Source organism: Lepidochelys kempii, chromosome 10 (genome assembly GCF_965140285.1).
Source record: "Lepidochelys kempii isolate rLepKem1 chromosome 10, rLepKem1.hap1, whole genome shotgun sequence".
Classification (NCBI taxonomy): Eukaryota; Metazoa; Chordata; order Testudines; family Cheloniidae; genus Lepidochelys; species Lepidochelys kempii.
Window position 1 is genome coordinate 72921729 of NC_136389.1, and position 20046 is coordinate 72941774.

Here is a 20046-nt window from a genome sequence, read left to right on the forward strand (position 1 = left end):
ATTTAAAAGGCCCAGGGCTCCCGCTGCCACAACCGCAGCAGAGCCCCAGACCCTTTAAATCACTGGGGAGCCCTGGGGGTTCCCGGCTGCCACCGCTACCCAGGGGCTCTGGACTCTGGGCGCTGATTTCCAAGAGCCATCTCCATTGGCTTCAGTGGTGCTATGCCAATTTTCAGCAGATGAAATTCTGACCCTGTGTTTGCTCAGACGTGCCTGTTCTGCCCCCCACCCTCCCTTGCAGCCCTGTGCACTTGAGAGCAAGGAGGCAGGGATTTTGAGACTCACTTCTGCTCATTGCAGAGGGCTACCTACACCTAGTGCTTAACCATAGGTGATAGGGGGCTTATTCCGTCACCCACTTGCGTCTCTGGTCCTTCTCGCATGAACAGAGAGCAACAATACCCGAAGTCCAAAGGTGCAAACAATTCAATGTTTATTGGGGTGAACTTCCAGCAAGCATGATTCCAGTTTCTTTCCTTAGTGTCCCCCTTCCCAGTTCCGACACCACAGAGCCTTACCTGTGTCCCTGTTCCCATTCCTGCCCTTAGCTAAACATGATTCCAATTTCCCCACCCCCATTCCCTGTTCCCATATCCCCCTTTAGGAAAACATGATTCCAATTTCCCCACCCCCATTCCCTCTTCCCATTCCCCCCCACACACACACTTCCTGGTTGACTGCAGACTACATAGTAAAACTGGAGTTCTGCTTAGCTATATCATTTTCCTGAAATTTAACTAACCAATCCTAACATATTGTAACATGATTATTTAACCAGTTATATCCCACCATCTTAATTAGTTTACACCCAGCAAAATTAATTATACAGCAGACAGGAACAATCACAGAACCAGACAGAGATTATACAGACAAACAATAGGGAAATGGGGATTACAGTGACAGAACAACACAGAAATGAGGATTTCACATCCCAGCTATTGATAAGTGAGTTCTTGCCAGACAGGATGCTATCAAACTAAGTTTCCTTTTACATCTTCTAGGCACTTCCCTTTCTCTGGAGGCGATAGGCATGATCAGGACAGGATTGTGTTCCTCACAGCCCAATAGCACCTTATTTCAATGTGACTAGTTTGGAATGTGAGGATGTGACCGGTCGCTTCCCAGCTTACGGCTGCCTCTGCTGCTTAGCCAAAGGCCTGAGCCTAAGCACAGGGCCTCAGACTGTCACAGTAAGAGAAGGCCCTTACACCGGCAGACAGTGATTTTGATTCTTTCTTTTATACCTCTATAGCTAGCTAAGTGATAAGAATACACCTAAATTCTAGAGTACAGGCCTGTACAGACAGACCTGAATATCTATATCCTAACAATAGGCGCCCCCGTGTGTAGCCTCCTCTCATACATATACTAGAGTGCAATAGGCTTGCACATGGTGTGCTGTGCAAGGACTTCCAGGATCCAGGCCTTATCGTGTGCCTACAGGTATTGAGCAATAACTAAGGCTACGTTTTAGTCACGGGTATTTTTAGTAAAAGTCATGGACAGGTCATGGGCAGTAAACGAAAATTCACAGCCCGTGACCTGTCCATGACTTCTACTATATGTACCATGACCCCTGACTAAAACTTGGGCCGGGGGGCTGTGGGTGCTCTGGAGGGGGTAGCAGTCTGGGGGCGACACGGGTGCTGGGGGGTAGCCCGGGACCCCCGCTGGTGCTGGAGGGTATGGGTGGGTGGCAGCAAGCTGCCCAGGACCTGGAGCTGGGGGGGGGGGGCCTGGGACCCCCGCTGGCACTGCGGGAGTGGGGGGCTGGCAGTGCTGGCAGGCTCCTTACCTGGCTCTGACCGGCATGTCCCTGCAGCTCCTAGGGAGAGGGAAGGCCAGGGGGGCTCCAGGCACTGCTCCCACCACAAGCATCAGCTCCGCAGCTCCCATTGGCTGGGAACCGCAGCCAATGGGAGCTGCGGGGACAGTGCCTGCAAGAAGGGACAGCGCACAGAGCCCCCTGGCTCCTCCACCTAGGAGCTGCAGGGACATGCTGGCCTCTTCCGGGAAGGCCCCCCCACAGATAAGCACCACCCTACACCCCAACCCCCTGACCCAGCCCTGAGGCCCCTCCCACACCCAAACTGCTGCTGGCCCAGGGGCTGCCCGAGTTTTCGGGCACCCCCTGAGCCAGCCACACTGGCCACTGCAAAAGTCACGGAGGTCACAGAAAGTCACAGAATCCGTGACTTCCATGACCTCTGTGATGGACACACAGCCTTAGCAATAACACATATGGGGCTAATTTGCAACGGATCCCCCAGTCAACAAAAGTCTGACTTTGCACACACACACAATTATTATTACTGTCTAGCACTATTATTATGATTAATATTACATAGTGGCATATAAACAAATTATTAGTGCATAACTCTGTGCATACCCACACACATATAGCAGATCCTTGCCCATTCCCATGTTGACTGGCAAAGTACCTGTGAATTAGTGAACCTTGTGAACTAGCAAAAAAAGAGTTCAAACATGCTGATAAAGCCTGAATGCTGCATTTCAAAAAGTGTGCTCCTTTCCTTTTCTTTTGTCAGTTGTAGTTTGGTTTGAATGCTGGGAGAGTTTGAGTACGTGTACTGCGGTGTGTTTGATAAAAGTACCAGTGTCTCTGTCACTTGCGGCTTTTGCTGTACTGCAGATAGATGGAGGAGATCCTGCCAGCTTTAGTGTAGAGTCTCAGGTTAGTGAGGTTATCCTGCACGTTCACTGTGCCATATGCCTGAGTCTGAAATGTGGCAGATGGCAGCGTGGGATCATATCTAGCAATCTCCAGCACACAGTCTGAAGTGGGGACTGAATATGATTTATCTTAGCTCAAATTCAGCATTTCCCATTATGCTGAGTTCAGCCGTGCTCTGTAGGCTGCGACTTACTCTTTCTCAGCAGGTCTATTTGCAATGTTACCTTTGACTCTCAAAGTGTGTCAAGACAATATTACAAGTTAATCCTCTTAGATAACTAGTAATATCAAGAAGTGTTTTCCCTTTAAAAACCATACACCTTGTTAAGAGCACCAGGCTAGCATGGTGCTTTGGACAAATCCAGCCCTAGTACTGCCCATCACCTCTTGCTGTATCTGGAGACGCTCCCTTCCCCTCTGACCCCCATCCATCCATGTCACTGCCACCCATAAACAAATCCACTAGCCCCACAGTGCTCCAGGGGCCAGTAGAGAGTTGATCTGCTTATTTTTAGAAACCTCTGCGGTCTTCATCCAGCCTCTCCCTCCCCCATAGCACCAGCTTCCTTCATGCATTTTTACACTGATAGCAAGAGACCCTTCTCCTCTGCAGCTCCCACCCCCTGCAACAGTCTTCCCTGGACCCCATTTCTCTGAGGGAGATCCCACCCCCTCAGTGTCTGCCCCCTCAGAGCACCTGGCAGACATTAGTGAACGTACCCTTTCCTCACCAATGTGAAGTAAAGGAGGAGTATCCTCATTTTACAGAGGGGGAAGAGAGGCACAAAGAGATTAAGGCTTGGATTGTCAAAGGATGCCAAGTGATTTAGGAGCACAAGTCCCATCACCCTTCCATAGGATTTAGGCACACACCGGGCCTTTGAAATTCCTACCATAAGTGACTTACCCAAGGTCACACCCATAGTTTGCACTCGAGAGGGGAATCGAATCCCGATCTCCCAGCCTAGTGCTTTAACCACAAGGCCACCATCTCTCCCTCGCATCATTTACAAAAATCTCCTCAGAAACCCGCTCTTTTCTCCCGGCCTCTCCCTTTCTCTCTCCCCTTATTGGTCTTGATTTCGGTGCCGGTATCGGTGAGCTCCGTTTGCATGCGAGACGCTGGAGGGGATAATGGTTGCTCCGTGGCATCAGTTATTAAAGCCAAGCCGCGCTCTTGAAGGAGCTCACACATGCACAGAACTAAGGCAAAGTTATTTCTGGCCAGGCAAACTCTTCCTTGCTGCCCAGCCAGGCTTTCATTAGGGCACGTGGCTTTGTTTCAGTAGACTTGGTGTTCCGTCACGGGTATTAAAAGGCCACTGCTTTTCTCCAGCTCCTCTCTCTGCCCCCAGCTGTGCAGGTCATTTCTCTGATTGCTGAGAATTGCGCTAGGAGAAAATGCTTCGGGCTGAAATCTTGTTTCGGGTTAAAGGGCTGGGAGGCTGTGGTTAACCAGTGCGTTACCAATCCGCCGAGATGTCCGGACAGCGGCAGACAGCTTCTCTGGATGGCTTCGCAGAGGGGACAAGGGATGCGTCCCACTGCCAAACTGAAGTGTGAGTTCAATATACAGAGTGCAGGCAGAGGCAGGGTGGTGGGGGGAGAAATGTCCCAGCTGGGACTCAGATAGCTCCTTGCAGGCCCCACAGCCCCTGGGGGGGAATGAGCCCCATTCAGCTCCTCTGATGTCAAGACAACACCCCCTTCACCCACCCCCAGGAACACTGTGATGCTGGGGCCCCTCAGTGGAGTGGCAGGGTGGGAGCTGCAACTGTAAGGGAGTGTTTCAACAGCTGAAAAGGCACATTTACACCATATATTATAGCAGCTCAGTATGTCAGGGATAGGCTGGCCCCAGGCGCTGAAAGTATCCATGCCTGTCTGGTAAATGGATGGTATTTAACCTGGCTGGACACAGGTGAGGATTTCCCTGGTGGAATCTGCCCTGGGAGAAGAGTTGTGTCTGCAGTAGCTTGTGCTCATAGCAAGGCATCCTGAGAAGTGACCCTACCAGTTGAGACCTGGGCACATCTGGCCACTAAGCTGTTTGCTGCACTTGCTGTGAAAATCAGGGTCCAGACACCGCAACAGAAGAACAGGGGGTCTGAACCCCAAAGAATAAGCAATTGAATTAACTGATTGTACACAATGTTGTTGTGCATAAAAGTATATTGAGTAAGGTCTCTTATGAAAGCTTGTAATGTTCTGAACTTGATGGTCATTTCGAGATATGTATACAAACTGCCATCACGAGTTCATGTATTTGTCTGTATGTATAAAACTGTACTGTACTCCTAATTTGTGCTACAACATTCAGTTCCACCTCCTGACGGGGCTGTGGGCAGTCAGCCAGGGAGGGGCTGGCTCCCCAACCAGATGAGACTAGCTCCAAGCACCTAGGAGAAGACAAATGGTGGGCCATTACAGTGAATGGGAAGACACTGAGACACCCTGGCTATCAAGTCAAGAGGGAACTTCTCCTGCTCTCAGTGACCATGCGAGAGAGAGACAGAGAGAGAACTGCAACCCCTTTTAAAAGAGAAGGGTTTTGAAGTGAAATCTAGTCAGAAACTGAGGGACAACATCTAGGCTGGAAGCTGTCTGGGAAACACTGATCGCCCTTGCAGTTAGGAGGTATGCTGGTGTAACCCACACACCTTCAGGGTGTGGTATTCTGTCCCATCTAGTGGCACCAAGACCACTTAGAAAGAGAGTTAATGAGTCTGCTCTACAGCCTTAGCTGACAGTCAGTTGGCTTTTAGCTCATGTGGTAGAGGCTCGTGCACTAAGCTCCAGAGGTCCCTGGTTTGATCCTGCCCACCGACAACCAGCGTCTGTCAGCATTACACTGGGACACTGTTCAAAGGTAATAGGAACCTTGTATTACAACAGGGGTTTCATCTAATTTAAAGTGTAAAGCCTGAGGTTCCATTATGATGTTTATTTTCTGTAAAAAGAAAAGGAGGACTTGTGGCACCTTAGAGACTAACCAATTTATTTGAGCATGAGCTTTCGTGAGCTACAGCTCACTTCATCGGATGCATACCGTGGAAACTGCAGCAGACTTTATATACACACAGAGAATATGAAACAATACCTCCTCCCACCCCACTGTCCTGCTGGTAATAGCTTATCTAAAGTGATCATCAGGTTGGGCCATTTCCAGCACAAATCCAGGTTTTCTCACCCTCCACCCCCCCACACAAATTCACTCTCCTGCTGGTGATAGCCCATCCAAAGTGACAACTCTTTACACAATGTGCATGATAATCAAGTTGGGCCATTTCCTGCACAAATCCAGGTTCTCTCACCCCCTCACCCCCCTCCCAAAAACCACACACACAAACTCACTATCCTGCTGGTAATAGCTCATCCAAAGTGACCACTCTCCCTACAATGTGCATGATAATCAAGGTGGGCCATTTCCAGCACAAATCCAGGTTTTCTCACACACACCCCCACCCCCATACACACACAAACTCACTCTCCTGCTGGTAATAGCTCATCCAAACTGACCACTCTCCAAGTTTAAATCCAAGTTAAACCAGAACATCTGGGGGGGGGGGGGGTAGGAAAAAACAAGGGGAAATAGGCTACCTTGCATAATGACTTAGCCACTCCCAGTCTCTATTTAAGCCTAAATTAATAGTATCCAATTTGCAAATGAATTCCAATTCAGCAGTTTCTCGCTGGAGTCTGGATTTGAAGTTTTTTTGTTTTAAGATAGCGACCTTCATGTCTGTGATTGCGTGACCAGAGAGATTGAAGTGTTCTCCGACTGGTTTATGAATGTTATAATTCTTGACATCTGATTTGTGTCCATTTATTCTTTTACGTAGAGACTGTCCAGTATGACCAATGTACATGGCAGAGGGGCATTGCTGGCACATGATGGCATATATCACATTGGTGGATGTGCAGGTGAACGAGCCTCTGATAGTGTGGCTGATGTTATTAGGCCCTGTGATGGTGTCCCCTGAATAGATATGTGGGCACAGTTGGCAACGGGCTTTGTTGCAAGGATAGGTTCCTGGGTTAGTGGTTCTGTTGTGTGGTATGTGGTTGTTGGTGAGTATTTGCTTCAGGTTGCGGGGCTGTCTGTAGGCAAGGACTGGCCTGTCTCCCAAGATTTGTGAGAGTGTTGGGTCATCCTTTAGGATAGGTTGTAGATCCTTAATAATGCGTTGGAGGGGTTTTAGTTGGGGGCTGAAGGTGACGGCTAGTGGCGTTCTGACAGGCCTAACAAAGAAAATAACAGAACGCCACTAGCCGTCACCTTCAGCCCCCAACTAAAACCCCTCCAACGCATTATTAAGGATCTACAACCTATCCTAAAGGATGACCCAACACTCTCACAAATCTTGGGAGACAGGCCAGTCCTTGCCTACAGACAGCCCCGCAACCTGAATCCAGATCACCCCAATGTCGCTGGGGGGGGGTAAAGGGGAGATGGGGGGGATACAGCAGCTGCCACTCTCTGGCCACCCTGCTCTGAAGGAAGCACGACCAACAGCAGCACTGCAGACGTAAGGGTGGCAATACCATGAGTATGCACCTATGAGTATGTACCGTAATTTGCTATCACTTGCGGGGGGTCACAGCCCGAAATATTTTCAAAGAGCGGCCCAGCGAAAAAAAGTTTGAGAACCCCTGCTCTACAGTATTCTTTGGAAGCAAATCTTGACTTGATGTCAGTAGAGCCTGGATTTGGCCCAATGTGTGATGAACGATCTGTGCCTAGTGTTTAATTTCCCTGTGTTGTTTTCTGCTTCTTTGCAGGGATCCTGTTTACAATGCTGGTATTTGGACCAGCCTGTGGATTTATCTTGGGCTCCTTCTGTACCAAAATCTATGTGGACGCTGTCTTCATTGACACAAGTAAGGCGAATTGTTTCTGAGTTGCTGTCTAAGAGCATTGATGATGTATTGTGGGATAAGATGTTGAGATTCACTCATAAAGCCCCCTCTCATTGAGTCTCTTAGGCTCATGAGCATAACAAGGCAGGAGGAGATCCTTTTGAGAGAGACTCAGCTGCTGGGTGGGATTCAAAGTCTTTCGCCTCGATTCCAGTGGAGAAGCGGTTGGAAGCGGCTGGAAGTTGTTCCCATCTGGGATGGTTTGGAATCTTATGTTAAATGAGGCTGAGGGGATCACAGCCCCGTTCTTTGTAGACTGACGTTGCATCGAGATGCCACCATCACAGCTGGTTTCTAGCTAGCTCCCATGCATGCACCCTCCACCAAGGGACTGGGGACAGTATAGGCCATGGAGAACGAACTCCCCATTTTCCTACTACAGGAAGTCTTTGCAGCCCAGCGTAGAGACATATCAAAAAGGAAGCTTCTGGTGCTATCTGTGTGCTACCTCTCTTGGTGATAGTTGCTATGTGACTCTCCTCTCTGAGCCCTACTCTTTAGTTTTTCACAGTTAATGATATTCTAAATGTCACTCTCTCTTGATCTGTCTTTCTGTCTCCTCTTCTATTATTAGAGATATTATTCCTTTTGTCAGTAGAGTCCAGTTACACTGTACATTAGCCCAGCACACCTCTGAAAGGGGAAGAGGAAAGAATCAATAGGGTGATAGATAATAAAAATGTTCATGGTCCAAGACAGGGAATTATTATTTAGACCCTGATCCTGTAAAGACTTAAGCACACATTTAATTTTATACCTGGGAGTCATTCCATTGAAGCCAATGCAATAACTTCAGTCAATGGGCCTACTTGTGAGTGGAAAGCAAGCTCATAAATAAGACTTTTTAGAACTGAACTTTTAAAGTGACCTTGATAGAACCTTGGTATTAATTATGGGGGTAAAGCTCTCACAAAAGCAAATAATAATTCCTGCCAGGATGCTGCTAAAACTTAGCAACAGAAAAATGTCTTAATCAGAGTGGTTAAAAATATTTTTAAATTAGGTGACATTTTTCGTGAAAAATGTTTGTGGATTTGAAAATTTCCAAATTTTTGATGAAATGATTCAAAATGAAAATTTTTCTATTTGGTTTGTTCTTTTTTGCCATTGGAAAACAGGACGGGGTTATGAATAGGGGAGGAAAAGCCTGAAAAATACAAATCAGAAATTTCCAAGTTCACTTGAAATGATCGCTTTTCATTTGAATCATTTCATCAAAAAATTACACCGAGGTTTCGAATGAAATGAAAATGTTTCATTCTGTTTGAAACTTTTTTATTGGAAAAGAATTCCCATTTTTGTGACAAAGCCTACCAGTAATAATGCTCTCACTTTATTCCATTAGCCAAAGATAAAACTTCAGGGGAGGTAGGTCAGGGACTCTGAGTTGTTATCCCCATGTGACCAATGGGGAAAAGGAGGCACTGTGATGGGTCATTTGCCCTGGGTTTCCCTGTAAGACAGAATTGGGGAGGAGACCAAGGAGTCTTGATTCCCCACTTTCCCGCCATTCCACAAACTCAGACTATTAGGAAAGTCAGGAGCTGGTCTCTGACAGAGGCTGGATCCTAGTTAGATCAGTAGTCTGATCCATGTGGCAGCTCTTATGTGTGAGTGTCAAAACGTTTTCAAGTAACTTCTATTCCTGCTTAAATTTTTGTAGGTGGATGGGTACATTATTGTTCAAGAAGCAGAACCCTTTGTTCATTGCCAATGTTATCCCTTTGCCAGCAGAGGGAGCTATAAACCAACCGATCCTCTCCTCTGCTTTCCTGACTGCTTGGTTAGTTTACAAAGCTGGAGCTTCTCCCTTTTGTAGAACTTTTCTCCGCCTTGTTCAAAGGCCTTTGCCTATGTCTCCCCTCCAACAGGCTCTATCAGCGTCTCTCATCTTTCTTCAGGGGTGTTGTCCCCTTTGGGAACGTGCTGCACTTCTGTGATATCGCAACACATCACAACACCATAAATACGGTATTTTGTACGTCCCATGAGGCTGCCTTGCAGGGCTCGGAACAGGCCTCTGCAAATTGGCTCAAAGGTGCGAAACAGCCACTGTATCTTGTTCTATCATACACAAGGGGCATGTACAAATTCATCTGAAAACCAGACACTCACTGGCTTTCTTTGTGCTGCTTGCCCACCTGTAAATATAACTTACTGGGCAGTGCCTCTGACTACCCAGCATCCCTGCCAGGGGGCTCCTTGTTCAAACTTTGAGTGGGCCCATTTAATCCACTGATTTCAGTGGAGTTAAACCAATGATGAATTTGGCCCTATAATAATAATACCTAGCTTTTACATCAGTAGATCTCAAAGCACTTTACAAAGGAGGTCAGTAGCCTCAGCTCCATTTTACAGATGGGGAAACTGAGGCACAGAGAAGGGGAAGTGGCTTGCTCAGGGTCACCCAGCAGGCCAGTGGAAGAACCAGGAATTAGAACCTAGGTTAGCTGAGTCCCAGTTCAGTGCTCTGCCCACTAAGACACACTGCCTCATAGACAGTGTAGTCCTCCTTTAACCATGCACACATCAGACTACTGAGTCTAAACCACTCCAGAGCGTACATGGTCACATTTACTGCTGAACAATAAAATCAAATGTGGCCTGTTCCTAGTACCACTATGGCACTGCTAACGAGGGCATTGGACCATGAACTTTGGGAAACGCAGCGGGATGGGATGGGATGGCTCAGTCGATGATCAGGGGCATAGAGAACTTTCTAGGTCTGGCCTGGGTGGTTGGTGACGGCCTGTTATTGTCAGCTGAGGGTTGTTCAGAGGTCTGCTGGGTGGAAACCAAACTGGCGGCCTGTATCTATTTTCAGATGTATGAGGGTGTCCACGCCCCAGCTGGACCTGCAGTCTCAGCGCAGAGGCCAGGAAAGGAATGTTCCAGGAGACTGAACTGCACTCTTATTCCCAGGCCAGTTCTCAGGCACAGGGACAGAGCAGTGAGGGGGAGAGATTGTGGCTCCACGGCCCATACTGCACCTGTCTGGGGAATATACAGAAGGCCTGGCTGTCAATCTGGCACCATTCCCGGGAGCTAAAGAAATGCATCTCAGAGGGGGGGAAATAACGGGCACGAATTCAATCCCTCAAAAATGAAAATATTTTCGAGCTATACAGTATTTTCCCCTGGGACTGAAGTGTCTCCTTCCCTCTCCGCTTGAGAGACAACTTGATTACTTCACGTCAGACACAGCTTTTCAGATTGACTATAACGCAAAACACACAGAGGAGATTGTTATTCGAGCCGCACACGCACGCAAACCCCCACCAAGAATGAGCTCCCAGGAGCGAAGGCACACATTGGCCTTGCTTTCCCAGCGGATCTCTTCAGAGGACACAATGTTATGCTTTCCGTCTGAAAGAGAAGTTCTCATCTGCCACAGATTTTATCCCCCAGAATGACTCTCATGATTTACAGATGGGCTTTTTTCTGTGTGCTGATTGATTGCCGGGGGTAGGGGGGGGTTACAGACCAGGAGCCAAGACATCCCATCCTGGTCTAGTAATCGCACTCAGGAAACGGGTTGCAGCCATGGCCTTCAATGAAGCCGGATCTATTGCTGACTTGGAATAACAGGGGAAACTGAGGAGCAAGGCAAAAAGGCTCCCACGCTCGCTCAGCAGAGTGTGCTCATCATTCCCCTGCACTCAGCTGGACGGCCACGCTAAGCACATTCAGAGTGAGTCAGGTATGGGGTGGTCTCATACACTCACCAGAGCAAGAAGCTCTCCAGGGAGGCTGTCCCACCAAGGCACCAACGGATGTGGGTGGCTGAGGGGCCTGCTCAGAGTAACGCATTCCAGGGGCTCAGAAGTTACTGGGTGATGTCCAGCCCAGCCTCACTAATTCACATAGGCACTTGGGAGACTGGGTGCCAGGTACTGAATTTGGGCAGTGAGTGAGCGAATGCCAGAGGGGAGCAAAACCAGTGCATCACTAAATGTGCTTTATTCATCCATTTAATTATGATTTGTTATGAGAGCACAGAGGAGCTCCATCTGAGATCAGCCCTATTGTGCTAGGAGCTGTACAAACACAGTGAGAGCCAGTCCCTGCCATGAAGAGCTTACACTCTAAATAGACGAAACAGGCAGGAGATGGGAGGGGAAACAGAGCCACGAGGAGATGAAGTAAGTTGGCCAAGATCCCTCAGTAGGTCAGTGACAGAGCCTCAGAAACGGTACCCAGATCTCCTGACTCTCAGCCCAGGGCTCTATCTATTGGACTATGCTACCCCTCATCTTTTACCAATTGCCCTTCAATTTTCATTGCTCATGATGGTACCTAGATTCACAGATTTTTTTAAAGGCCAGAAGGGACCATTGTGATCATCATCAACACAGGCCTCAGAACTTCCCCCAAAGTAATTTCCAAAGCAGATCTTTTAGAAAAACATCCAATCTTGATTTAAAAATTGTCAGTGATGGAGAATCCACCATGCCCCTTGGTAAATTGTCCCAATATTTAATTACTCTGACCTTTAAAAATTGACGCCTTATTTCCAGTCTGAATTTGTCTAGCTTCAACTTCCAGCCACTGGATCGTATTAGACCTTTCTCTGCTACATGGGAGAGCCCACATCAGTAAGTGCATGAGAGTGTAGGTTGTAACACGAGAACTGATTGAACCAATTGCTCAGGAAGTCTTTTGCTGAGAGCTGGGGACCAAACAAGTTTGGTGTGGATGACAGGGTGTGCAGTGGAGTGGGGTTCACAGCCTGATCATAATGACCAGCAGGAGCAGCGGAATTGGGGGGCAGAGAGGGATAGAACGCCCGCAATGGAAATGTTGGGGGACTGATGTATGTCCCCCCCGCAAAGTTTTCTGCCCCCTCAATATCTCGCTGAGGTGAGAGGGGAACCCGGCTATCTTTCTACCTCTGCAATGCATGTGTTGTGAGGGTGGGACCAGGAGGAGGGCCTGGAGCAACCCTCTCGGCACACAAGATCAGGCTGGCTGTTGGGGAGCAGGTAGGGTCAGCGCTCCTCTCCCTGCCCTGCAGCCACCAGGATTCCTGTGGAGACACCTGGCCAGAGGGAGGGATGGGAGTGTGGGTGGCAGCTGCTGGGGAGGGGTGGGGGACAGGGGACCAGCACCAGGGCAAGGGGGATTGGCACACAGGATGCTGGAGGGGAAGCACAGAGTGCTGGGCACCAGCTGCAAAGGAACTGCCTTAGGAATGGCAATAGGAACTGTCTTCTGAGCCTGAAGCCAGCCCCTCTCCTCCCCTCCTTTCCCCCCACAGCCAAGACTCTCCCTCCTATCCCTCTCAGTGAGCCACCACCCCACCGCTACCAGCGACAGGTCTTTTCACTCGAGGAAGAATGAGGTAACTTTTGGGAATGCAAAAGTGCAGGGGAGGTTCCTTCCCAGTTGCCTTTCGTGGTGTTTCATTTCTTTTCCCTCCTGAAAGTGATCGTGACCCTACAATGAAAACTCTGCTGAGCAGGGAGCTTGTTTCCTGTGTGTTTGGGCAGCACCCAGCGCCTACAAATAACAGTAGCATAAGCAGGGGCGTGTAATTGGGGAGGGATGAGTGATCTTGGGGCAGTGTCATGGAGCAGATCACTGTTTGGATCCCATTGCCACTAATAGATAACAGTCACTTCAACTAGCTGTTTTGAGTCTGCAAGCTTGTGTCACGCAGAAACGCCAAGGGGCCTTTCTGAGTTTCAGAAGCATTCAGCCTTCAATCGTGTGATCCAGATCCTTCCATCCCTCCTCATCAGTAATAATATTAACTCACAGTTCTATGACCTAGCAGTCCCAATCAGGATCAAGACCCCATTCTGCTAGGTGTTGTACAAGCCAAAGTGCCAGGTTCCTTGCCCCAAGCAGTTTCTTTCTGTGTCTGTTTTATACCTAGATTGCTACTCAATGGGGATATCCTGGGGTTGACTTTAGCCCTCTGGGTCTTTAACCCTTTGTGTCTCTCTCCTTCCATTGGAATCACTGATGTGTGGCTTTGCCGTTGCAGGTAAACTGGATATCACCCCCGATGACCCTCGGTGGATCGGCGCGTGGTGGGCAGGCTTCTTGCTGTGTGGTGCCTTACTTTTCTTCTCGTCCCTCTTGATGTTTGGATTCCCGCAGTCCCTGTCCCCCAGGGTGGAGCATGCAGTGGAGAGCGAGCAAGCCATGCTCCCCGAACGGGACTACGAAAGGCCCAAGCCAAGCAATGGGATCCTGCGGCACTCACTCGAAGGGGAGGACGGTGCCTCCTGCCTCCAGCAGCTGAGAGGTGACAAACTCCCCTGCAACTCATTGCGTTTCTACGGCAGGTTCATAGCTCATTAGATTCATAATTTGGCTCTGATTTTGGCTACCCCACCTGCCCACCCACCCACCCCACAAAAACCCTGTTGGAATTTCTCTCCCGCACTTTTACTTATCCCTGATAGTGCACTCATTTTAGTGGGAGACATTGTTCCACTTAAAAGGCTTTGGTTTAAGCTACAAGATGTAGAAATCCAGAGAAAGCCATTAGGGTTCATCAAAAATGGGGCTAAGGGAGGGACGGGGGAGAATGGAGGGAATAAAACAGTGGACGACAGAAGTTCTCCAAGACACTTTGTGAGTTCCTACTCTCCAGAACCTCACCGTCTTGTAGCTTGGCTGAGTTTCTACTCTCTAGAACCTCACCGTCTTGTAGCTTGGCTATGCCTGCGGCTCGCACAGTGGGGACAGGAAGAAAGCAAGTATGACTGATTCAAAGAGGTTTGGAGCTGCCTTTTGATGGAGCCATGGCAGGGCCAACAGAACCCCATGCTCCTGAGTGTAAAGCAGTAAATGCTGGGCACCGACACAGCAAAATACCAGAGCACAGAATAGGGTTAGGAGGGAGCCTTTAGAAAGGGCAAGGCCAGAGAACAGTCTGAGTATCAACAGAACCCTTGTTAGGGCATAAAACAGCCAACACGTGTCAGAATAGAATAATCTGGGCCAGATCCTCAGTTGGTGGAAATCAGCATAACTCCAAGGAGGTCAAATTACACCAGATGAGGTGTGTTTATGTGTGTGTGTACACACCATGTACATCTGTAGTATTACAGAATTCTTTAGGTGAGAGGACAGCTCTCCTAGGGCATCTGGTCAGCCCCCACTTGCTGTCATCACAGCAGAGGGTTGGTTTCCTCATCCCTTAAAGCTTCCTGATAAACAAGGGCCAAACCATTTAATCCTGTCCAACCCTTACCGACTTAATTGGGGCATGCGTGGTGCGAATGCAGGGAGGGGAGAAAGGAAGCTTGGAAGGATTTTGAATAGAGAACGTTTTGAGTAATGGATGTTATTGCTCCTTAGGAGAAGGTCAGTTGTGATCAGAAAATTTCAAAAATTTGAGCATAAAAGGAGGAAATATTTTAAAAATTTGCTGTCATCCAATCCTTCAGGCTGCAGGGATTTGGAAGTGGAATGTTCCATGGGTGGAGATTGGCTGTTCCACCCGCCAGTCCCTTCTGCCAGTGGACATATTTGTTCCATCCATCTAGATAATTTCATGGCTGTCAGTACCATAGCATTTGAATATCGGTGTTTGGATCTGAGCATTGTATTCACGTGAAGGACAGCAGAGGTTCAGACCAATTGGGTCATTGCTCAGTTTCAGACAACCGTGTATGGTAACATGTAACACAATTTACCTGCTGCACCAAGTGGAAGGAATTCTGCTCAAGAGTGGTGTGGAGCAGACTGCATTATTGAGTTATTTGCTGAATGACTGCCTTGCAGCATAGGTACTGTGTATGCTCTAGGGGCCTGTGTGTCACCCAGTTATACCAGATAGTGTTTGTATCCCTAGAAATGCACTCCAGAAGAGGGTGATGTTCTGATTGGTTAGTACTACAACAGAAAGCGGACAAGGACAAACCATTCCACTGAAGTCGATAGGCTGAGACCAGGGATAAATCTGGCTGTGTGTACACTTCTGTGTGTTTGAGAGGAGACACTTCTTGCAAACAATGGCAAGATATAACTAGGGGTGTTTGGAAGGGAATACTACATACCTTCAAATTCCATTGAAACTTTATGTTGCAGAAGGTGGAGGAAGTAAACCGAGGGACCTCCATTTTAGACTTGATTCTGAATAACAGGGAAGAATTGGTTGCGAATCTGAAGATTGAAGGCAACTTAACTGACAGAGATCATGAAATGATAGTCGTCAAGATTCTAAGAAAGGGAAAGAGAGAGCAGCAGCATAAAGATAACAGACTTAAGAAAAGCAAACATTAATAATCTCAGAGAACTTGTAGATAAGGTCCCATGGGGAAAAAATGTAAGGGAAAAACAAGTTCAAGAGAGTTGGCAGTTTCTCAGAGACAATATTAAAGCCACAACAGCAAATTCTCCTGGTGCAAAGGAAAGCTAGGAAGAATAGTGAGAGGCCAACATGGCTTCATGAGCAGCTCTTTAATGACCTGAAAATCAAAAGAGAATTCTACAAAAAGAGCAAACATGGACAAATTGCTAAGGATGAGTACAAAAGAACAGTGCAGGCATGTAGAGACAAAATCAAAAAGGCCAAGTGAAAAAATGAGTTATACAGAGCAAGGGGCATAAAAGGCAACAAGAGAAATGCAAAGGAAAATTCCCTACTTAGCAGAGAAGTAAAGCTAGTTACGGACGACATGAACAAGGCAGAGGTGTTTAAAGCCCATTTTGCTTCAGTCTTCACTAAAAAGGTAAATTATGACCAGATACCTAACACAATTAATATGAACAATAAAGGGGAAGGAACACAAGCCAAAATAGGGAAAGAACAGCCTATAAGAACAGATGTATTTGAGTTGCCAGGGACTGATGAAATTCACTCGAGGGTACTTGAGGAACTAGCTGAAACTAGCTATTAGTGATTATCTTTGAGAACTCAGGGAAGGCAGGTGAGAACCCAGAGGACTGGAGAAGGGCAAAGGGTAGCATATATATTTAAAATGGGGGGAAAAAGAGGACCCAGGGAATTATAGACCAATCAGCCTAACTTTGATATCTGGAAAGATACTGGAACAAATTATTAAGCAATCAGTTTGTAAGCACCTTGAGGACAATAGGGTTATAAAGAATAACCAGCATGGATTTGTCATGAACAAATCATGCCAAACCAACCTAATTTCCTTCTTTGACATGGTTATTGGCCTAATGGATGTGGGGTGGGGGGAAATATAGATGAACTGTATCATGATTATAGTAGGCTTTTGACACAGCCTCATATAACATTCTCATAAGGAAACTAGGGAAATGTGGTCTAGATGAAATTACTGTAAGGTGGGTGCAAAACAGTTGAAAAAAAATATTTAAAGAGGACTTTGCTGTCACACTAGGGGGGTGAATTTAGTGGGTTCCCACAGGCGACTGTCTTGGATCTAGTCAATATTTTCATTAATGACTTGGATAATGGAGTGGAGAGTATGCTCATAAAATTTGCTGATGACACCAAGCTAGGAGGGTTTCAAGCACTGTGGAGGACAGAATTAGAATTGAAAATTATCTGGACAAATTGGAGAATGGGTGTGAAATCATAAAATCAAATGTAAAACTACAAAATGGGGAATAACTGGCTAGGCGGCTGTACTGTTGAAAAGAATGTGGGGGTTAGTGGATCGAAACTTGAATATGAGTCAACAATGTGATGCTAATATCATTGGTATATTAGGAAGGGTGTCATATGTAAGACATGGGAGGTAATTGTCCTGCTCTACTTGGCAGGTGAGGCCCGTGTCCAATTCTGGGTGCCACTTTTTAAGAGTGATATGGACAAATTGGAGAGAGTACAGAAGAAAGCAACAAAAAACTAGAAGATTTAGAAAACCTGATCTCTGATGAAATGTTTGGGAAAAAAAACCTGGCATGTTTAGTGTTGAGAAAAGAAGAGTGAGGAGGGACCTGATAACTGTCTTCAAATATGTTAAGGGCTGGTATAAAGAGAATGGTGATCAATTGTTCTCCATGTCCACTAAAAGCAGGACTAGAAGCAATTGGCTTATTCTGCAGCAAGAGATATTTAGGTTAGATGTTAAGAAAAACTTTCTAACAATAAGCACTGGAATAGACTCCAAGGCTGGTTGTAGATTTCCCATCGTTGGAGATTTTTACAGGTTGGGCAAACTCCTGTCACAGGTGGTCTGGGGTATACTTGGTCCTGCCTTAGTGCAGGGGGCTGGATTAGATGAACTCTTGAAGTCCCTTCCAGCCCTATAATTTCTCTGTTTCTGTGAAATCCATTGGACTACAATTGCCTTTGGGAGTGTTAAGCAGTTGGCATTTATTTTGTTGAAAAATAAGTGACATCCCTTCTAAATATGGGCTGTTGGTATATATGGGCTAGTGTGTGTTTGTGTCTTTGGGTGCATGAGGTTGTGGTATTTATGTATTTGTGCAGCTGAGTCGAGGAGGACGGGTGTGTATGTCCATGTGTGTCTGGTTGCATGGGGTAGTGTGTGTGGATTTGTGTGGATGTGCATCTCTGTGCACAGGGAGGTTGTGTGTGTGTGCGTGTGTGGGTGTATTTGTGTAATATATCTTTGGGTAGGTGTGGGGGTTGTTTGTGAATATGCAGGTGTATACATGTTTCCGGTTGGATGATGTTCTGTGTGCATATTTGTGTAGGGAGGTTGTGTGTGTGTTTTTGTGCATGTGCATTTCTGTCAATTGATGGGCTTGTCTACACTGGGAACTTGCATGTTGTCTCTCTCCCGAGGGGCTTGTGGGTTTGTTGTGTGGACAAATGTTGTCTGTCTGGGGGAGTTGTGTGTGTATGTTGTATATGAAGGATGAATTTCAGGGTTCAAATAAGCTTCTTTTGAATGCTTTTCTCCAGTCCTTTCCATATCTTGCACCTTTAAGAACTGAGTGGACACTGAGGAGCCACGTCACTTTGAGATAGATGTTTCCAGCTGTGTGCTTCACACCAGACACCAACATGCTTTAGTCAGGGCTGTGGAAGGAAGTTCTGAGGGCTGGCAAGCTTTGTTGGGAGACCATAAAACGTAGGAATCGGCTGAAACTCCTGGTTCTCCACAGATCTTAGCACACAGAAAGGATGTGACTCTCGTATAAAAGCAAGCAACTCAAAGCCTTGGAAATGCCTTTCACATCTCTGCCAAGGTCTAAACGGGAGGGAGGGACCGACCGGTTGGAGGCAGAGGCATCTTGCCCCCGCCTATTTTCATGCTGGGATGAGAAGCACCCTTCAGAGGAGTTTAAAACCTGGAATGAAAGCTGTGCCTTTGAACAACAGAAGGAGAAGTGGCCATCGAAGGCAGCGGAGTCGCCTTGCTGCCTGCACAGCTGCTCCTAGCGCAGCTTTCTCCGGTCTCTAATGATGGAACGGCATCACGTATGAGCAGACCTCAAGGAAGGAAACAGTGACGGCCCCTCCCCAAACACTGCCCCCCACCCCCCACCCCACCCCCCGACTTCAGTGGGAGCTGTGCCATCTGGTTTAACCAGCGGTTCTGGGCAGCTGATAGGAGGATGACCAAGAACTGCAGGAGGCTCATCTGGTTCCAGAGCTAAGTAGGTTAATTGTCTCACGGCTTCTGAGAGGAAGCAATTGGTCATTACTTGTGTGGGTTGTACCTACTCCCTGAAGAACCTAGCACTGGCTGAGGTACTCCGGTCATGTCATCTGAAGCCTTGGCTTATATAGTCGCTCCATGGTTCCAGAAGTAAAAAACTCAAAACGACGCTTGATCATCAAATCCTGTTTCTTGAACGGAGCTGTGCCCTGGCCAGCCTAGGGGAGTGACCCAGGAACTCTGCTCCCACTCGGAAGGAGGGAAGGATGAAACTCTGTGTAATGGGCTATTAGAGGTTACCCTGGGGTTCTGGTTCTAGTGGGCAAGAATTTACATCTGGGGAGGCACCAGAGTGGATTCCTACCTGTGTTTCTATCTATCTATGGTACTTCTGATTTAGTTGGGGATTGGTCCTGCTTTGAGCAGGAGGTTAGACTAGATGACCTCTTGACGTCCCTTCCAACCCTGATAGTCTATGATTCTATGGCCCTCCTTTACTGTAGTGTCTGAACATCTCATAGTCTCTATCCTTACAGCACTGCTCTAACGTAGGACAATGGTATTCTGCCCATTTTATTGGTAGAGAACTGAGAGATTTAAGTGACTTGCCCAAGGTCAGTCAGGAAGTCTGGGGTGGAACAGGGAATTGAACACTGGTTAACAAGCACCTAATCAACTGGCCCATCCTTTTTTCCCCTAGTTTGGCATATTCTAGATCAATCCAGGTGGTGGCTTTACACTGTTGCACCTGGGAATGGGATACTACACTCTCTTTCTTCTTTTGTGTGTCATTAAATGTGAATGTGTGTTAGAGTGCAGGAAAGGGAAGGGCTAATAGCACGGGTTTACAGCAGGGAAAGGATAGGCAGATGCTGCCCAGGTTTTCCCTGGCATCTCTGCCAATGCACC

At 47.4% G+C, this 20046-nt stretch overlaps 1 protein-coding gene across 2 annotated transcripts in view; it reads left to right on the top strand.

Annotated features, from left to right (window-relative positions):
* The window catches only part of SLCO3A1 (solute carrier organic anion transporter family member 3A1), a 227932-nt gene that overhangs the window by 166215 nt on the left and 41671 nt on the right, over positions 1–20046 (top strand). Inside the window, exons 3-4 of one of the 2 annotated variants that reach the window (XM_073304209.2) lie at positions 7478–7576; positions 13605–13868. In XM_073304209.2, coding sequence (XP_073160310.2) covers positions 7478–7576; positions 13605–13868 — 363 coding nt within the window. The remainder of the gene's footprint in view (positions 1–7477; positions 7577–13604; positions 13869–20046) is intronic. The other variant, XM_073304210.2, reaches the window with a different exon arrangement.